This window comes from Lissotriton vulgaris, chromosome 1_1, assembly GCF_964263255.1.
Source record: "Lissotriton vulgaris chromosome 1_1, aLisVul1.2, whole genome shotgun sequence".
Taxonomy (NCBI): domain Eukaryota; kingdom Metazoa; phylum Chordata; class Amphibia; order Caudata; family Salamandridae; genus Lissotriton; species Lissotriton vulgaris.
In genome coordinates, this window is record NC_141685.1 from 35,611,176 (window position 1) to 35,632,773 (window position 21,598).

At 42.8% G+C, this 21,598-nt stretch overlaps 1 protein-coding gene across 1 annotated transcript in view; it reads left to right on the plus strand.

Moving 5' to 3' along the window:
• Positions 1 to 21,598, plus strand: part of LOC147737084 (uncharacterized) — a 466,498-nt gene that overhangs the window by 155,260 nt on the left and 289,640 nt on the right. The window contains 1 exon segment of the mRNA XM_086922785.1: positions 10,842 to 11,517. Coding sequence (XP_086778911.1) covers positions 10,842 to 11,517 — 676 coding nt within the window.

Below are 21,598 nucleotides of genomic sequence, written 5' to 3' on the forward strand. Positions count from 1 at the left end.
CCTCAACTATACAGTTATACAAACTTTACTTATTCAAACATATACTAACACATATTTACTCTCTTATACAATCCCTAATACAAGTTCACAATGATCCATACAGCCACTCACACATTCACTGGCTCTTATGCACAGTTATTTATATATGTCAACTCTCACATGTACTGTGTTTTACATATGTACTTACTTTGACATGTAGCACTGAGATATCCATTCACTCACCAATACACTCATGCACACAGTCAACCGCCCATACAGCTGTTTCCACATGCACTTTTGAAACCATACATCTAGTGAATCAACTGCTCACACATCTATGCACAGAGTCATACACCTCCCAGCCACCCACACACACACTCAGTCTCCCATACAAATACTTGGGCAACCAATCAATAACCCATATAGTTACTCATATAGCTACTTAGCAACACATGCAACAGTTTACAGAACAACAGACATAATGATGCACAAATTAAGACAGTTTAGTCACTTACCCATGCACTCAGTGAGACACATTTAATCACTCACTCATACAGTCAGTCATGCACCTACTAAATCCTTCATCCAGACACTTATACATCCACTCATTCTTCAATATGTAAGACATATTTTAACTTTACAGAAACATACAGTCACTGGATGTTGTCATCAGTGATGTCATCAGTGATGTCATTTGAGATGTCATCAGTGATGTCATCAGTGATATCACTGACCATGTCATGAATGATGTAATATGTGACATCATCAGCAATGGATTGCGGGTGCGCGATATATAGTTAGTGCAACTAACTGTATATGGAATTTCAATGGTTTTGTGTGAGTAAAATAAGGTTTTGTAAATGCGAATTCCTAACTATATATGGTCTATAACCTATGGTTTTTTCAGTGAATTTTCAAGGTTTTGTAAATGCTAATTCCTAACTATATATGGTCTATAACCTATGGTTTTTTCAGTGAATTTTCAAGGTTTTGTAAATGCTAATTCCTAACTATATATGGTCTATAACCTATGTTTTTTTCAGTGAATATATATATATATACATACATATATAAACATATATCATCTGTATATCTATATAAATACAAACATAAATGCATGCATACATATACTTATATGCATACAGATGCATGTTATTTACATGAAAGTTGAAAAAACACTAATAAAAGCAAAGCTAAAAAGCCACCTCATTACAAACAGAATGGCTTTAACTTAAACGAGGGCGAGATCTATTGCATTTTCAATGCTTGTTTACTTTGGTTCCATCAAGAAGGCATTCAGATGTGTCACACATTTGCCATAAATTCTGAATGTTAGCACTCTAGTTGCACATTAGATCACTGTAGTAAAGCTACTGCTCACCAGGGACGTCTGCTGCTGGTATTCAAAGTGCATGTTTCAGTCTGCATGTCAGAATTTTTTTAATGAAATAGAAGAGGATTTGAGAAGTCACTCAAAATGATCCCTAATTTTTCTTTCTGAAGCACTAATCATACTTTCTATGGCAAAATTAACCCCCTCATGTTGTTCCTTTTTAAATTGAGTGTTTTCAGACTTACCACTTCATTCCAATCAAGATGGCTTCTGGTGTGCCATACTTTTGTCATAAGTAAGACTGTTAGTGCTCTAGTTGTTCTTTAGAACACTCTGGGACATTCTGTCATTGGGCTATACTTGGGGTACATCTGGGTGATATTTGGGCTACATTTAGGCTCTTTTGTCTCTGGTGGCCATCTTGGGAGACTGTATGTAAGAATTTTTTAATGAAATTGAAGAGGGTTTGAGAAGTCACTCAAAATGTGCCCTAATTTTTCTTTCTGCAGCACTAATCATAATTCATATGGCAAAATATACCCCCTCATTTTGTTCCTTTTTAAATTAAATGTTTTAAGAGTTACCACTTTATTCCAATCAAGATGGCTTCAGGTGTGCCATACCTTTGTAATAAGTAGGACTGTTAGCGCTCTAGTTGTTCTTTAGAACACTCTGGGACATTCTGTCATTGGGCTATACTTGGGCTACATCTGGGTGATATTTGGGCTACATTTGGGCTCTTTTGTCTCTGGTGGCCATTTTGGGAGACTGCATGTCAGAATTTTTTAATGAAATAGAAGAGGATTTGAAAAGTCACTCAAAATGTGCCCTAATTTTTCTTTCTGCAGCACTAATAATACCTTCTATTGCATAATATACCCCCTCATTTTGTTCCTTTTTAAATTAAATGTTTTAAGAGTTACCACTTTATTCCCATCACGATGGCTCCAGGTGTGCTATACCTTTGTAATAAGTAGGACTGTTAGCGCTCTAGTTGTTCTTTAGAACACTCTGGGACATTCTGTCATTGGGCTATACTTGGGCTACATCTGGGTGATATTTGGGCTACATTTGGGCTCTTTTGTCTCTGGTGGCCATTTTGGGAGACTGCATGTCAGAATGTTTTAATGAAATAGAAAAGGATTTGAGAAGTCATTCAAAATGTGCCCTAATTTTTCATTCTGCAGCACTAATCATACTTTCTATGGCAAAATATACCCCCTCATGTTGTTTCTTTTTAAATTAAATGTTTTAAGAGTTACCACTTTATTCCAATCAAGATGGCTTCAGGTGTGCCATACCTTTGTAATAAGTAGGACTGTTAGCGCTCTAGTTGTTCTTTAGAACACTCTAGGAGGCTGCAGTAGAACACAAAGGAATCAACTGACAGTCTCTGTCCTTGTTGGATGTACATGTTTTACTGAGAATGTCAGACTTCATTTTCACATGACTGAGAAAGATAATGTGAATTTACAGAAAATATGCTTTCAGTTTAGCTTATAGATCCCCTTCCAAACCACTGTGGGAAAATCATGAGATATTAGTTTTCTTTCAAACAATATTCATGATATCACAGCAGAAGGTTTTTTCACATGGTAAAATCACCTTAGAACCCACCACAATTCCTAAAACGAGAATGGTACCATCAACAAATGATTTATAATGTAACTAAAGTCCTAAAACCCTCTATTAACTACAATGCTTTTTAATGAGGTGCTATCATGTATATTGGTCCCAAGATGGCTGCCAACACTTCTTGGATGAAGTGCTGACAGCCAATCAGATCAGATGTGTGGTTAGGCTCCGCCCAGATATATATCTTTTTTTGAACCTAAATTACTCAAAATCCACTGGAGCACATATATTGAGACCTAGCAAAGGCACATCGGGCTAACAGTCCCTACAATTTTGCCAAGTTTCGTGCAAATCCATTCAGCCGTTCGAGCGAAAAGTGAGGCCAACCGCCCTATGGAAATTAACATGTGAAAAACGCGTTTTGGGACCCCCCTTTTTTCTCGGCCCCCCCTTGATGAAACCCCCCCAAATTGTCAGGGCTGCTCAGAAACAAAATGTTCCATTTTCCAGAAAATTTCAGCCAATTCCGTCCACAAACGCCAAAGTTATTAGACATAGAATTTTCAAAAATCCCATAGAGAAAAAATCCTAACTATATATACCTACTGGCGACCGCCAGTAGGTAATATATATATATATATATATATATATATATATATATATATATATATATATATATATATATATATATATATATATACCAAGGTGTATTGAAGAATGAATGCATTTACAAATACCTTAAGAGATTATTTAGTAGGTGCGTGACTGACTGTATAAGTGAGTAATTGAACGTGTCTTACTGAATGCATGGTTAGTGACTAAACAGTGTAAAAGTCTGTGTTAGTCTCTCCGTTGGTGTGTAAGCAACTGCATGGGTTGTTGAATAACTACATGAGTGTCTATATAAGTTATTGATTTGTAGTCTGAGTATCTCTATGAGTCCCTGAGTGTCTGTGTGGGTGCGTGCGTGGGGGGGTGTATGAGTCTGTGCATAGATGTCTAAGTGGGTGATTCAGTGGTTGTATGGATTATAAAGTGCATCTGGGAAGGGCTGTATGGGTGAGTTAGTGTGTGTATGGGTGTGTTGGTGAGTGAATGAATGTCTCAGTGGTATATCTTTGAATAACTACATATGTTTTAACCACATCAATGCTAAGGCAATTCTCCCCTGGTGCTGAACTTTTTCAAATCCCATTGTTCATGACGAGCTCAGCTCGTCATGAGCACACGACCAGTGTACTGCATGACGAGCTGAGCTCGTCATGAACAGCGAAGGGGTTAAGGCACTATATGTGAGTGCTGGAGTATATAAATGAGTATAAGTGACACTAAGTTATTTGAAGAGTGTGTGGCTAAATAAGTGTCTGCTTCTATCGGTGATTGTATAACACAGTTAATATGTGTTCGTATCTGTATAAATAAGTGATGTAGTATGTCTAAAAATAACTAAGTTGGTGTGTATAACTGTATACATGAGCAAATAGGTATGTAGTTGATTCTTTGCTTTACTAACTAGGTGTGTGAGTAACTCTATGGATGAGTGGCAGAGTGTGACTGCATGTATAGATGTATGAGTGCATATTATAGTCCTGTATTGATGAGTAACTACAAGTGTAAGTGATTGGATGTCTGTGTGGACCTAGGAAATAATGAGTGGTATGTAGTATATGGCATTCTTGTGTGTACGGTTTCAAAAATAGTACTCTGCATTTTAGAATAGGTGTCTCAAAGTTTATAATAGGGAAAGTGCACTGTTAAAAGAACCTAATCATTAACATATTCAAGGAAACACTGACCCATTGGCAAATAGCCACACTACAACGTGGCACGTCATTTGTACCAACGTATCAATCAAATGAACCTGAAACGGAAGCCAGCTTATTTAAAGTCATGAGGAACATCAGACTTAAACATTTTTTTACCAATGTGGTCCCTCAGTCCACAGGAGAAACTGGAGACACTCATATGGGCTTATGGAGCAAAAGCTCATTCATGGCACCAGTTAGTCACAAAATATTTGACTCCTATGAGACCATCACCATGAACGAAATTAAGGAACTGTTTAAGAAACCTGTTACAAAAACACCAACTTTACCATCAGAGAAAGGCAAGCGATCAATCAAATTGTCAACAATCAGAATATAGTTTGCTGCAAAGCTGACAAAGGAGGTGCACTCGTAATAATGGATTCAGACTTCTACCAAAGGACAGTTAGTGAACATGTACACAATGTTGATTTATACATGAAACTACCCCAGGATCCAACAAGGGAATTTGCTAAAATATTAATAACGATTGTGGAGAATGCCTGCTCAATGGGTGTGATCACTGAAAAGGACAAAAAATAGTTGATACAAGAATACCCGTGGAGCTCCAGTTTGCATATTCTTCCCAAAATACACAAGGATTCCAAAAAACCACTCTGCCGTCCAATTGTGTCTACGAAGGGATCCATCCATGAACCAACTGGAAGGTACTTAGACAAACATCTACAACCAATAGTGAAACAAATAATTACTTACATGCGCGACACAACAGATTTCTTAACCAGATTAAACGCCACCAACATGGATCCCACCATGACAATAACTTTATGCACCATCGATGTATGTGCGCTCTAAACATCCATTCCGCACAACAGAGGCATAGAAGGAATTGAATCGTTTCTAATCAACCACAACATCAGACAAGAATTAAAGATCTTCCTCTTAGAATTACTTCAATACACCTTAAATCATAGTTACTTTACATGGAACAATTACTTTTTCTTACAATTAGCCGGATCACCTATGGGCAATTGTGCTGCTCCCAGCTAAGCTAAATTGTTTATGCATCGTCTGGAACTGAAAAACATCTTATCCAACCCGAGATGGAATGAGAAGATTCTGAGATTTTGGCGCTATATTGATGACATCTTTCTCATAAGGAAAGGGCCTCCAGATGAGATTAAGGACTTTATTACATTCTTCAACAATATAGACAACCACATTCAATTCACACATTCGGTCAGCACAGAAAGTATTTCATTCCTAGATGTAGTAGTGATATGCAAAAACAACAGAATTGAGACAGATGTATACACAAAGAGTCGAGACAGGAACAATTCTTTACATTTTGACAGCTGTCATCCGATGTCCTTAAAACAACATCTGCCGTATTCTCAATTGTTAAGAATAAAAAAATCTCTTCACAGGCCAGTACATACGTGGATATTCAGAACAAAACGCTCGCAAAATTCAAGGAAAGGAATTATCCAGAAACGGTTTCGACCAGAGCAAAAAAAAGGGCAGGAACAATCAATAGATCTGAATTACTAACAACTCGAGCAAGGGAAACAAGCAGCAACTAACCAGTATTTGTGTCCAAATTTTCAACCAGGAGTTATAAGGTAAAGAAAATCATACAACATTTTTTTTGTGTCCTGAGGACCTCAGGACACAAGTGGACTTCATCCCCAGAGCAGCAGTGCGCCAGGAGGTACGTGTAAAAAGGGGGCGTTGCCCCAGACCACTCTCAGCAATCCATCTGTCTGGGACTTCCTAGAGACAGCAGGAGGGCTAGTTGGCCCCAGGGACCCTCAGGAGGCAAGGGGACTTCATCCCTCAACCAAGAGCACTCCAGGAGGTGCGTTTGCATAGTGGTATAGAAAGGGGGCATGGCCTGTGTCTACCTCTCAGCAATCCCACTGTGTGGGGCTTACTGGAGGTAAGAGGTAGGCTAGTTGGCCCCTAAGGCCCCCAGCAGCGAAGGGGACTTCAATCCCCATCCAAGAGCACGCCAGGGAGCGCGTTTACAGAATGGTGGGCAAAGGGGGCATGGCCTGCTATGAGAACTTAGCAATCCTGCTGTGTGGGACGTAATGGAGGTATTAGGAGGGGTAGTTTGGCCCCCAGGACATCCTTGGGAGCCAACTACTTCATCTATTACCTCCAGTATGCCCCACCTAGTGGGATTGCTAAAACGTCTTAGGAGACCATGCCCCCCTCTCTTCATCACTCTGCAAACGTGGCCTGGCAGACTAGGGGATGAGGGATGAAGTCCAATTTACTCCTGAGGGACTCTGGGGGCCAAGAAGCCCTCCTGGTACCTCCTGTAAGTCCTACGCAGCGGAATTCCTGAGCGCTGATCGGAGGCCCAGCACCCTATCTCCACCACTCTGCAAACGTGACTACTAGTTAAAGAAGTGTTTGCGATGTAATAGGTTTTGCATTTGCGAGAGTTAGAGCTATTGGCGTAAATGTAAAAGTTTTTTACTAAAGTTTTTTGGAGTGGATGTACGTTGTGTGTAGTGGAATCATGTGGTAAGTTGTGCGGTGAAATTATGTGGATAGAAAGTATGTGGTATTTAGTGTATAGGAATTATGTAGAGTGGGACTGTGTTATAGAGAGTAATTATGTGGTATGATAGTCTTGTGTTGTGGTCTGGTAACCTGAGGTTTAGTCTTCCTCGTTTCCATAGAAGCTCAACTGTGAACTCAGTGAGACAAAAAAAAGGAATCAATGAGGAGCACTTGTGGACCTAGTCAGAGGTATGAGCAGGACCACTGGAATTATGCAACTGTTTGGCTGCACCGACTTTAGCACAATTATACATTTTCCGCATTAGCCACATAATCTATCGTCTGCTCCCTAATCTGCAGATTTGAACACAAAAAACCTTGTTTCTAGCTCAAACAGCTCAAATGTTACCAAAAATGCAGCAACAAGTGTTAGAGCGTGTTGGAAGGCCCTTTTCATACCTAGAATGGTCACCTGTTACTTATTGCTAAATGTGGGTATTAAATTGGCACTAATGGTGGGCAAGCCACTCTTGCCTCTTTCTGTACCTCTGTTGCCTCTGTCTGCACTTCTCTTGCTTCTTTCTGCACCCCTCTTGCTTCTTTCAGTACCTCTGTTGCTTCTTTCTGCACTTCTATTGCCTCTTTCTATACCTCTGTTGCCTCTTTCTGCACTTCTCTTGCCTCTTTCTGTACCCCTCTTGCTTCTTTCTGCACCTCTGTTGCTTCTTTCTGCACCCTATTGCCTCTTTCTGTACCTCTCTTTCTTCTTTCTGCACCCTACTTGCCTCTTTCAGCACGTCTGTTGCTTTTTTTCTGCAGATCTCTTGTCTCTTTCTGTACCTCTCTTGCCTCTTTCTGCACCCCTGTTCCTTCTTTCTGCACCTTTCGTGCCTGTTTCTGCACCTCTCATGCCTCTTTCTGTACCTCTGTTGCTTTTTTCTGCACTTCTCTTGCTCTTTCTGCACCCTTCGTGCCTCTTTCTGTATCCCTCTTGCCTCTTTGTGCACCTCTCCTACCTTTTTCTGTGCTCCTCTTGTCACTTTTTGCACCTCTGTTGGTTCTTTCTGCACTGCTCTTGCTTCTTTCTGCACCTTTTTTGCAAATGTCAGCCTCCCTCATGCCTTTTTCTGCACCCTTCTTTGCTATTTCTCCGCCTCTCTTGCTTCTTTCTGTACTTCTCTTTCTTCTTTCTTCACTGCTCTTGCTTCTTTCTGCACCTCTCTGGCATATTTCCGTACCCCTCTTACCTCTTTCTGCACCCCGTTCCCTCTTTCTGTTCCTTTCTTGCCTGTTTCTGCGCCTCGCTTGCCTCTTGCTGCACCTCTTTGGCTTCTTTCTGCACTTCTCTTGCTTCTTTCTGCACCCCTTTTCCCTCTTTCTGTACCCCGTTTGCTTCATTCTGCACCTCTCCTGCCTCTTTCTGCTCCCTTCTTGCCTCTTTCTGCATTTCTGTTGGTTCTTTTGCGCTGCTCTTGCTTCTTTCTACACCTCTCTTGCACATTTCTGCACCCACTTGCCTTCTTCTGCACTTGTCGTTTCAACTTTCTGCAGCTCTCTTGCCTCTGTCTGCACACATGTTCCCTCTTTCAGCACCTTTTTCCTGTTTCTGCAACTTTTTTGCCTCTTTCTGCACTTCTCTTGCCTCCTTCTGTACCTCTGTTGCTTCTTTCTGCACTCGTCTTCCCTCTTTCTGTACCTCTCTTGGTTCTTTCTGCACCCTTCTTCCCTTTCTTGTGTCTCTCTTGCCTCTTTCTGCAGATCTCTTGTCATTTTCTGCACCTCTTTCTGTACCTCACTTGCCTCTTTCTGTACTTCTCTTGCTTCTTTTTACACCTTTGTTGCTTTTTTCAGCAATTCTTTTGCCTCTTTCTGCACTTCTCTTGCTTGTTTCTGCACCTCTCTTGCGTCTTTCTGCACCTCCGTTGCCTCTTTCTGCACCTCACTTGCTTCTTTCTGAACCCCTCTTGCCTCTTTCTGTACCCTTCTTTCCTCTTTCTACACCTTTCCTGCCTGTTTCTGCACCTCTCTCGCCTCTTTCTGTACCTTTGTTGCTTTTTTCTGAACTTCTCTTGCCTCTTTCTGCACCCTTTGCGCCTCTTTCAGCACCTCTGTTGCATCTTTCTGCACTTTTCTTTCTGCACCCCTGCTGCCTCTTTTTGTGCCCCTCTTGCCTCTTTTTGCTCCTCTGTTGGTTCTTTCTGCACTACTCTTGCTTCTTTCTGCACCTCTGTTGTCTCTTTCTGCACCTCATTTGCTTTTTTCAGCAATTCTCCTGCTTCTTTCTGCACTTCCCTTGTTGTCTTCTGCACCTCTCTTGCGTCTTTCTTCACCTCTGTTGCCTCTTTCTGTACCTCATTTGCCTCTTTCTGCATCCCTCTTGCCACTTTCTGCACCCCTTGGACCTCTTTTTGCACTCCTGTTCCCTCTTTTTGTACCTTTCCTGCCTGTTTCTGCACCCCTCTTGCCTTTTTTTGTACCTCTGTTGCTTCTTTCTGCACTTCTCTTGCTCTTTCTGCACCCTTCGCGCCTCTAGTAAGCTTATTCAAAAGTGTAAAAGTACTCACAAGTGTACGTTACCTTTGTGAATTAGGCTATATATCTCTGACTCCAGTTGGGGCAGACTCAGGAGTTTTATGGAGTGATATTAAAAAAGCACAAGCATAGTCAAACACTGATATGAGCATGTGGCTCTGTTTAGAAGGGGTTGGTTGATTTGCAATGGGGGGTTGACAGCACAAGTGGGTTGGGCTTGGTTTGTCTGAGTGGTTTGTTCTATCTGCACATTAGAGGGCAGTAATGTTTTGCTCTAGGTGGCCTATTTGGGTGTCTCATTGTGCTTGCATGTCACAAGGTAGGAAAGGCTTCCTCTGGGTGGCCTGTTCGATTGGCTTGTTCTGCAGTTCTGCACCTTAGGTGGCGGCAGTGGTTCTCTCTGGGTAGCTCGTTCAGTCTGCATGTTATAAGGAGGCACAGGCTCTCCCTGGGAGGTTCATTCGGTAGGTCTGCATGTTACAAGGTGGCAATGGTTCTCTCGGGGTGGCTCGTTCTTCCTACACATTACAAGGTGGCAGTGGTCCTCTCTCGGCACCTATGTAGGTGCTTAGTTCTGCAGGTCTGCACATGTTACGAGATGTCAATAGCTCTCTCTGGATGGCTTCTCTGACTGGCTTCCTGTCGCTCCACGTTACAAAGTGGTAGTGGCTCTCTAGCTGATCTGTCTCAGTGGTTCCTTCTGCAAGTCTGCACATGTGAGAAAGTGGTGATGGTTCACTCCTATTAGCCTGTCTGGGCAGTTTGTTCTGTCTGCACATGTTAGGCTCATTCTGTAGCTTTCGTGGGTGGCTTAATTGAGAGCTGAACTCGTACCCATTTCTCTGCTTCTTTTCACAGTCTATGTCTGCCTGCAGACAAAGTATTGTCCTCTCTCCGGCCCCATGCTGTTATTGTCTCAACATAAAGAATGCCTAATGTCTTCACTGCTTACCCTTACAACTCTTTAATCAGTCAGTCAGTCGTGATTCTACCACCTGGTACCCATGGTCCAGCCACAAAGTGCTTGATTGTGTTTACAGAGCTTGCGCTCTTACTGCCTTTCGATACACTCCTGCTGTGGAAATGATTGATGCACCATTTCCCTTCTAGAAACCTAACATTCATTTATTTCAATCTTACAGAAAATGGATCGATGAAGAGCAACATGAGTACCTCTTTTCAATATCATGAAAAACCTGCAATTTTCAAATCTGTGGCACAAAAGAGGAAAGTAAACATGGTCCAGAACATTTCTGAGAGAAGACATTCCAATAGCCAGATGCCACTAGCGAGTACTCAAGAAGAAGGAGGAGAGAAAAGTGCCGGTTGGCCAAGAGCTTGCAGTGCTCTGCAGAAGTCGACACCCTACGAGTGGAGATTAGACAAGAGCTGTGAGAGTACAGTGAAAAACAACAGTGTTCTCTGTGAATCAACCACACCGCAAAGTAGCAAACCATACACACATGCTGACAGTGGGCGAACCAGCCCGAAGAGCTGCTATGTACAATATCATCAAGAACACAACTTACAAGGAAGATATGCGTGTACTGAATGTGGTAAAAGCTTTGTAGCGATGTCAAGTTTGCTCATACATAGGAGAATACATACAGGGGAGAGACCTTATCATTGTAACGTGTGTGGAAAAAGCTTCAATCAAATAGGAGCTTTCCATAGGCACCAAAAAATGCACACAGGAGAAAGGCTGCATCAGTGCACTGTATGCGGAAAAGGATTCAACCGAAAGGACTACCTGCAGGTCCACAAGAAAATACACCCAAACATGGTAGACGATTGTGAGTTCCATCCAGTGGAAATTATGTAAATACCAAAGTGTGGACCATGAGCGAATTAGGGAGCACATGGAGTTGTTATCGTCCTTTTACCAATGCATAGAAAAGAGAGTTATAAGAGACATCCACATAGAATTAAAGACAACTACACATATATGGCTCAGAAGAAGAAATGTTATTGCAACTGATTGTCAAGTCTTCCCCACAAATAGTGAGAGGAATAAGGATGGCCAGTGATGATTGCAGCATCTGGTCTAAACCGTGAAGTGTATAAATCGTTCTAGATGTGTTGTGGCACATAACTTTGATTTTGTGACCGAACTTAGAAATTGAGTCTATGAAAGGGACTAGGTATGGACCCCATAAAGAAGCTAAGTGTTAACAATAATCTGGATTTAGTTTGAGAGAATAGTAGCAACCCTTGTCTCTTGATGAAGGTCCTGACCTGGTATACAAAAAAAAGAAGCTGAGTGTAGAGTTGCCATCCCAAGACTACAGTGTATGTTAGATGTACATTACCAGAAAAACGTCAGAGAAATGAGAGGAAGGAGGTGGGTGGAATGTTATAGGTACACCTAAAAACCAAGAAAGCAGATATACATCACTTCCTTTACAAAAACACAGTGAGTATAGGTCCATCATCGTAGGTTTGGAAACAGGCTTTTACTCATCAAAGAGCGAAATGCTCAGTCAATTTTACAGCAATGCGTAAAAAGAACGGGCAGTGTGCCACACTTCTTAAAAACCTGGAAAAGACGTATACTTGACTCCGTCCTTGGAGGTTATGGCTCTTTTATTCCAGTATCAAACAAAGTACCAGATATCTTTTAACCCACTAGTGCAATCCATCTCCACGCAATAGCTAAATCTCACTCTTAGCATGGGTATTAAGGGGTCTGCTGGCAGCTGTTCTACAGGGCTGAGTCTATCCACAGACTGCCACGCCCACTGGCTAAAGTGTAGACACTAGAAATGGCCACCTGCCACTCCTTATAGCACTAGAAACTCCTGGAAACACAGCTTATAGCTCTGGCAGTTGCCCTGCCCACTCACATGTGTCCAAGTCTTATGTGGTAGTCCTAGAAGGTTAAACACTTACTGTTTAGGCCATGGGCATTGTTTTGGGGCAGTGGAGCAGGGAAACAGCGCTTCTGTCCAGCTGTTGGACCTAGGTGGAGCCACCAATTCAACGGAGGCAGCTCCTATAGCCATGTTAACCAACTTGTCGTCAAACGATGATAGTGGGAGATAGCAGTTGGTGTTGCCTTCCATTGGTATCTTGCAGCTGGATTTGAAATCAGGCTGATGGAGTCTAGAGACCTGCTGATGAAGATCTTGGTAGTAGGAGAAAGTCTTTTCATCTGGTGACCACTTGGCTGAGGACAAAGCCCACAGATGTGGTCCAGGAACTAAGTGATGCCTCAAAGAGGATGTGAGAGTAGTGAAGTAGTATTGATGTAGCAGGGAACATACCACGGGCCGTGTATGAAGCAGTGCAGATTATGTGACCTCAAGTTGTCTTTGGGAAGAGAGGCTCTGTGCACAAAATCTTGAATACATTTTTAATCTCCAAAAACCTCAACATTCAATCCAATATTGCTGCAAAAATTACCGAACAGACTATATAGTAATTATTCCCTCCCTGAAGTGAGATGCTGTCCGTCATCTCTTTACAGACCTGCAATGGCCACCTACCCTTAAAGAGATCCAGTTCAGAGCCCATGATGTAAATTAGGATAGCTTACCAGGAGGCGCTGCTGTTTTAGAGAAGGTAACAAGGCACCATTGATGAAACCTGGGACCGATTGAAGAACTAGAAATCTGGTGTCCATCAATACTGAGGCAAAGATATTGTTGGTCTGCGCTTGTAATCACTCCCATGTCCACACAAACGGAGGGCTGTCCATGCAGGCTACATTTCATCTCTCTGGGCCTTCGACTGCCCTGATCATGTCCTCCATTTTGGCCCGGCTCTACAAGTCGAGCCTTGTCTGGTTTTGTTGTTTCTTGTGGTGGATGTAAAGCGGTGAGTTTAGTGTGTATATTTTTTATCTTCACTGCCACCCATCAGTCATGGAATCCGCCAGGGTTCACTCCGGTCACCATTGATATTTAGTTTTAACATCAGTTCATTAAAGGATCTGTTTAGATACCAAATGCCTAAATTCCATTCATAGATTAACAAACTCATTTGCAGATCAAGTGCCCTTAGGATAACCTTCTGTTAGAAAATGCATTTCTAAGTTCAACAGGGAACCCTTAACCCTTGGGAGGTCATAGCCACATCTTGGTTCTCGCACCTCATTTCAAAGGGTGGTAGAATTGCTATTCGTCTTCTTATGGGGATTCGTCCAGCTCCACCTTTCGAATCTCTTTGCTTGCAGTCCTTCTGCCCCAGAATAGGCAGCTCAACAGGGTCTGAAGATGCACTGTCTGTCGAGTGGCTCTCCTGCCAGTTGTGTATGTGCAAGCCATGATGGCCATGAATAAGAAATATGGGTAAGTGTCCCCCTGTGCTAAGAGGAAACTGCTGGCGCGTCGGGCAGTTTGTTAATTGTTTTACAGAAATCACTCCCCATTTTTATGTAAAACAAAATAAAAAATTCTGATGGATACTTTTAGCTGCAGATTCTTCGCCTCTGGAACCCATCCAAGCCCCAGACTGGATCTGGAGACTTCTTCCAGCAATGCTCCTGTGCATCAGTAGGTGGCGCAGTATGGCATTGCGGCGACTCTATACTGCCCTATAACTGACAGAGCAAAACAGCATATATGTGCCACTCCCACGCATAGACGTTTGCTCCTTTCATTCTGCACCCTTTGGCACGGATCTGGAGCTCCACTCCAGTCTTCCTGCAGTCACAATGAGCAAGGGAACAAAGTCCCCACTGAACACCTAGATTACAGCACGCAGATGTCTGACATGGACCTGCACAAGCTGCGTCTGTGGAGCTTGGGCTCTGATCAATCAATCAATCAGGCGTTTGTTAAGCTCTACTACTCACCCGTAAGGGTCTCAAGGCGCTGGAGGTAAGGGTGTGCAGGTTCCAGTCTATCAAGGAGGGGATCCGTCGAAGAGCCAGGTTTTGAGGTTTCTTGCGAAGATGGGAAGCAATGTTGTCTGTCGGAGGTGGAGCGGAAGAGCATTCCAGGCTCTGGCTGCGAGGAAGGAGACGGAGCGGCCTCCCGATCTGGTCTTTCTGGTGTGGGGGACCACCGCGTAGGAGAGATCATGAAACTGCGTCACTTGACAAGTGACTTTCATGCACTCAAAGTTGATTCGGAAGCTGAAGCGAAACTATAAGAAGAGGTTGAGTTAATGCATTGGTCCTGCTTCCACTGCAAATCACGGGCCTGATGGATGGCGATGAATGTGTTGACTGAGATCCTTCAGCCAGGGCCAGCTTCATCTGAGCCGTTCTTGAAGCCCTTACAGATGCTCGTCTTGATACATGTTCTAAGCCATCCTCATGCCCGCCAGTGGTTTGACCTAACCAAGCACCGTAAACCAGAAAGCTTGATTGTTCAAACTTTAAAAGACAAGGTTAATCAAAATTCCTTTCCAACCAATCGTCCCGATAGGTAACCCAAAAACATTGATGCATTCAGAAAGAGAATGTTTTCTTCAGCTAATCTAGCACCCCACTCTATCAATGGAGTTTCTATCTTGGTAAGTACACCTAAGCCTTGTGGGACATGGCTAGTGAAATCTTGATGGCGTCCCAGAGGACCTCGGGCCTTGTTAGCCCAAATGGTCCATGATGGTCAGAGCGCAGGCAAGTATGAGCTCTGATCTCACCTGGACACTAGGGAGCGCAATGGCAGAGTCATTGGAACTGGCGCCTTGCTCAGAAGGCACGCCGGGACGAGGTTTGTGGAGACCTGCAGCATCCCTATTTGACATGTTCTTCAAAAGCTCCAGACTTTTCATAGACGGGGCTTATACTGCCCTGGCGTGATTCAAAGACAGTTGTGCAGCAGCACAATCCCTGGGGTTATTGATACTAGCTAACAGTCCCCCACCAATAGTGAAGCCCTGGGGGGCTCGCTCACAGATAATGCCAGACCTCCCAGTGTGCACTGCAGCAACCGTCCCAGCCCTGTCGATGCCATGGTCGTGGGCCTGGCAAAAACCACTCAAACCAGGAGGGACCACAATCCTCCAGTTCCTCTTTGCTTGCTGAGGCGGCTACCAAGCGGCTTTAGTTTGTCCTCAGGCTCCTGCGTAGCTGACCAGTAGAAGGCAGAATACACCATTTCCGCCCTGACTGGAATCCATCATGTCAGACAGGTGGGTCTTACAAATTGATCAAAGAGGCTGAGCCCTACCTCTCATTACCTCCCCACTCCATCTTCTTTCAACACCAGAGCAACTTTTGGAAGAGCACTCCACAGTCCTGGTTCAGGAAGTCAATCTTCTGTCGTCTAAGAATGCCATGGAGTGGGTAGCAGATTGAGGGAAGAGAGAAGGATACTGTAACTTCCTCATTCCAATGAAAGATTGAGGCCTCAAACTCATGGGGGACCTCTGCCCTCTGGATGCTAACTCTGGTTCAGAACCTTCAGGCTCTGGCCTCAGGACACTAGACAGTGTCTTTAGACTTACAGGACATATATTTTCACATTCCCCTTCCGCAGTCTCGCTGGCGTTACCTGTGGTTCAAGGTGGGCCAGTAGCTTTTCATTATACTGTGCTCCCCTTCAGCCTTACCTTGGCACCTCGGGGTACACAAAAGTGATAGTAGTGGCAACTGCCCAACTTCCGATGTCAGGAGGACACATATTCCCATGCTTCAACAGCTGGCTGCTAAAGGCAAACGCACCACAATCAATCGCAGACCACCTACGGACAATGGTCATACTCCTCACTTTGTTGGGTTTCGCCGACAATGAGTCAAAGTCCCACCTAAGCCCTGAGCAGAACATTCCATTCATTGGGGCAGTTCTGAAGACTGTGGCATTTAAAGCCTGTCCACTGTAGCAGGGAGGCCAGAGCATTCAGGATATGAACCCGACCTTTAGGGGTCAATCCTGGGTTTCAGTGCGGATGGCTGTGAGGCTCCTTGTGTATCCTCCTTATCCCGAACGCCGGATGGCACTTATGGGTCCTGTAGGTACATTCTGACTAGATTTATTTGCCACTATCAAGAAACTAGTTTCAGCAAATCTATTCCTTGCAGTCCTGACAAGATACTCAGTAGTAGCCGCAATGAAAGGAAGGGCATCTGGATGTATTTACACCTCTACTCCTCTTACCTCAAATTCTAAGGAAGATCAAGACAGATCCGGCCGAAGTCACTCTCCACTCCCTGTGCTGGATCGGAGAGTGTGGTACCCAGAACTCCTGAGTGTGAGTATCTATCCTCCGATGCGGCCTCAGATGGACCTCCTGCGTTTGTTTTGACAACCGAGGTAGTTGATACCATTCTTGTGGCCAAATGGCATTCTACAATGTCTATCTTTGCAGTGCACTGGGAAGAAAGAGTTGCTTGGTGCGGTGCCTGAAACATTGTCTCCTTCTAAACTGGTGGGTGTTCCCTTGCGTGTTCGTTCATTAGTCCAGCAAGGCCTTGAGGTGGGCACAGTGAAAGATTGTCTGTCTTCTCTTTTACCCTTTCTGTGTTTACTTGACCATCTATCATTAATTCACTGGGTGTGATGCGTTTTATAAATGGTTTGATTCACGCTTCCCCCAAATCATTTGTGAAGCCTCACTGGACCCAAACTTGTTCGTGGCTCTAGCATCCAACCTGCCAAGCCCTAAATCAATAAATGAATAATCACAAATGCGAGCAATAAATGGGCAGGTCAGACCCAAACCATCAGTCATCTATATCGCTTTAAATGTAGCAGCCTTCAGACGCCCATCAGAAAGGCTGTAAGTGCCCTTAGGGAGAGAACAAGGACACCAACTGTACATGACTGCCTCTGTAGATTATGCACTATTCAGGAAGTGGAAAAGATTGCTTTCTTGCTAACCGGGTATATCCTCTGAAGTTTGACACATTATGGGTCCCTTTCCTAGGTTATCTCGCCACAGATGTCAGGGAACTTCCACCCCCTGGTATCTCTTAGTATCACCCCAACACAATCCACTTAAATGATACGCGTGAGAGGAACGGACTAGCTACAGTGAAATCTCAGAACATGAAGGCATAGAGAGGAAACCAGGGGATGCAATTAAAATCTAAGAGAGTAATTCTACAGAGGTGGGGGGGACAGAAGAGTGGGTGTTATCCAGGTTAGAAACAAAGGGAGGAGGAAAGATCTTCTTTTATTGCTTGACAAAAGCCAGTTATTGATGCCAATTCCGCGTCAGCCTCCGGGTTGTAGGCATTTAAGCTGTACTTTGAAAATGTATTATACTGATTTGATATATAAAGATCCTGCAGAGGGGGTGAAATGAAACAACACTCAGTCCCCAACATGAGAAAATTGTGTTAACAAAACATTAACAAAGTGTGTTAGCATCTCTAGTTCACTGGAAGAGGCCGCTCTTCCATAGCAGGGAGGGTTCAGGTAGACTCACCGGCCAACTTTGCTCAGCTTCACTTCCACATGTTTTAAAACTGTAAACACTTTCATAGATGCTTGTGACTTGTCAGGTCATTTAGCATACTTTATGGAGTGCAATATTATTCTGTTGCAGATTGATTTGCTTTTGATATCTAAGCACAATAGCTTAATAAATGATTTTATATTCAGATATAAAGGGTCTGGCGTCTTAACATTATTACTCTAGTGGTTTGAATGTGTTGCTTCGCTTGTCTGAATGAGAGGTCCTGTACTCGGATTCTGGTATCAGTGGTCCGAGACCTGGTAACTTTAATGAAGTAATTCTTTATAGTTTGTGTTTGGTTTTTATGAGCGGAATTTTAGTCCCGAACCATAGCAAGAGCTAGAAGTACCCATCTCATTCTCCTCTGGACCTCAGAAGTAAACCCATCAGACAATCAAAAATTGAAATCAACTTTACTCTTTCTGTGTGCTCAAAGAACCACCATATCTTTTTTAAAAACAGACAACATACATTTCAAAAACCTTCTTCAGTCTTTATTTCCCGTTGTAGGCTTGAAGAATTTCCTATTCAGACCCAACAATCTGGCACATGCATCAACAATGTCATTTGAGATTCCTTATTAGCAACAAATAAGGATTCGCTAGTAAGGATTAGCAAAAGGCTATGCATGTAGAAATCACTTAAAAAAATAGCTATTTGTAAACATTCTTAATTACGACTCACAAATTGCGAATCGTAATTAAGGAATTCCTCCCCATTCATTCATATGGGCCTAGAGGCCCATCGGAATGAATGGGAAGACATTCTCAATTTGCGATTCTCAATTAGAGAATCGCAAATTGAGAATGCAATTTCAAGGGTGCCAAGGTGTCAAAAGGACACCCTGTTGCACGCTTGAAATCTGCATATGAGTACATCTTGCACACACACTTGCCCCAAGGGCATGTGTGTGTGTAAAATGGAACTTTGAAAAATGTTTCAAAGTTTTTGCAAATTACCATGATGTTCAACTTCATGCTAATTTGCGCTCCCAATTAGCGAAATCGCTAGTTTTTTTACTTGAATGCATTGCATTTAAGGAATCTCAATTTGCGATTCCTTAAATGCAATGGCAATTTAGGTAATCACAATTTAGAGATTACTTAAATTGCGATTTTTGCATTTGGGATGATACATCCCAAATGCAAAAATACCGGTCGCAAAGGGGCAGATTTTGAGAATCTGCCCGTTTGCGACCGGTTTTTGCTGTGATGCATGTGGGCCAATGTCTTTTCTTTCAGGCAATTCCCTTCTTATGGGAAAATGCACGAATATGCAGTCTCTGGCTCAGCAGATTTAAAGCGCTAGTGTGCTGCATTTAATCTACATGGTGATATAATCATTTGTGTATCACCAAGTAGTGTCTTCATTTGATCCTATTAAAATCTTTGTTTCCAACACACTTCAGAACTACAAAAAATGTGCTTCAATTTTGCTTTCATACCTGCTGAATGTGTATAGTTGAATGTGTATAGTTCATTAACAGGTATTTAATGGTCTTTCCTTTCAACACTCTATACCCCACGAAGATTGTCAGATTCACTTTACTTTCTCTGACTGCAGAGTGTGTGGTTTGAAACACCCATTCCTTCCTGTGTAAAAACATTTTTTTAAATCAGCCCATTTATCAGGGGAATCTCGATTGGTTTACAAGAATAGACTGCTTTAACATTGGACAGGTGGGTCCTGGACCTGGGGCAATAGAGGCTGCAACTCAGTTTATTGAAGCCCCTATCGGGCTCATCTTGTAGACGGTGCACCAGCTCTTCAGTCTGCTGCAAATCCGGATTCTCTTGCTGCAGAATGGAGACCCTCAAATTTATCGCAAAGTAAGTAATTTTATTTCAAGTCGTTTCTTGTTGGGACTAGTGTACGAGATGGACATTCACTTCTAGAAATGTACCAGCTCAAAATGTACCTGTGTCACTTTACAGGACATTCTCCAGCTTCAGAAGCTTAGAGAGTTTACATTAGATGTTCAGGGTGCATCATTCCATATCCCTGTCCTCCCCAAGGCTGCTAGTTCAAGCTGCTGGACGTGGCCGGGTGGCATTATCATGTAAGTGTTCACCTTCAGATTGAAATCCCCGCCATGAGACTTGATGTGCGCCGCATCATTTCTTCAAATCAAAAGCATCGGAGTTGTCCTATAACTCCATGGGAAAAGTTTATATATTCGTATTAAGCTGTTAGTGAGGATTAATTGCTATTAAATCATTAAACTCGTGAAGGACTACTTAGAATGCACGGTTTCATGCCTTTTGGCTCATATAGTGCTAATTAATTCCCAGTTCTGAATAATCACATTTAAAATACATGCATGGCATCACTGAAAGATTTTAGTCACCAGCGCTTCCCTTACCTTTACGACGTGCCCATCAAAGTCAAGAGCTTCCACGGAAGCCTACGTTAGGCTTTTTTGAAGTATGGTGGCTCACTCTGAACATCGACAACCCGTTTATCCCAATCCATCACTCTCGTTCCGCTTACACGCGATTATGGACTCTGCAGTATGAAAGCTTACCCTTGAGCAGAACAAATGCTCCAGCTCCATTCCTCTGGCTTCAGTCCTTAGGTGAGCAGCTAAGGTTTTCATCCATTTCCCTCTGGAAAGAGTATTATTGTCCATGCTTCTTTGATTTGCCTCTGAAAACAACCTCTTCAGGAGTTGGTAATCAATACATGCAGATCACAGGATCCTTAAGCGGAATGGGTCTTAAGACCCAAATTGACATTTGCTTCCTCCGTGGGCCCAACGATGCACAATAGTTATTGGATTTCAATTCTAGCTGCAAGGCACATATTTAGTGATTACAACCGACGTAGCTATGGACAGAGGTGCTGTCCCCTGGAGGAATCCTCCTCAAATGTCAGCTGGCCCCTCCATTGTGCATCTATGTCCCTCCCTGTACTTGGATCCGTGTGTCTGTTACTTTTCTCCTGAAAAAGCATATACAATGCACTACCCTATTTATCATCCTGTACCTCCATCAATATCTTTAATCTACATATACTTACCTTCTTTGTGCATCTATATACTTTCAATGTACTTTTGGAGCTATATATTTATAACTTTCTTCTAATTTGGCATTTCCAATGCACTATCCTATTTCTCAGCCTATACTTATCTCAATATATCCTCTGGCCCAACCTTCTGACTCATCTCAAACCTCTTTCTACTATTCATTCCAGTGCACTACCCTATCTCGCACCGAATACATCTATCAATATATCCTCTACATCCACTCTCACATTTACCCCAAACCCCATATCACTACTATGATCCCCAAAATAACTCTTTCTAGACTCTCTCCTACTCTACCCTCCGTGCATCATCTGACACCTCTTTTACTGTACCGATCCCCCAACACAAACCTTTCTAAACCCTTCCCTCAGACTCTTCCCGTCCAAAACCCCTTTTTACTCATCCAAAAGCCCCCTCCTACTGCTGTGACCTAAAAATTGAAATAAAAAAAACCTAAAATCATTCACTTTTCTATCCCGCCACTATACTTTTCAATCAAAATAACAGACTAACATGTACACTTCT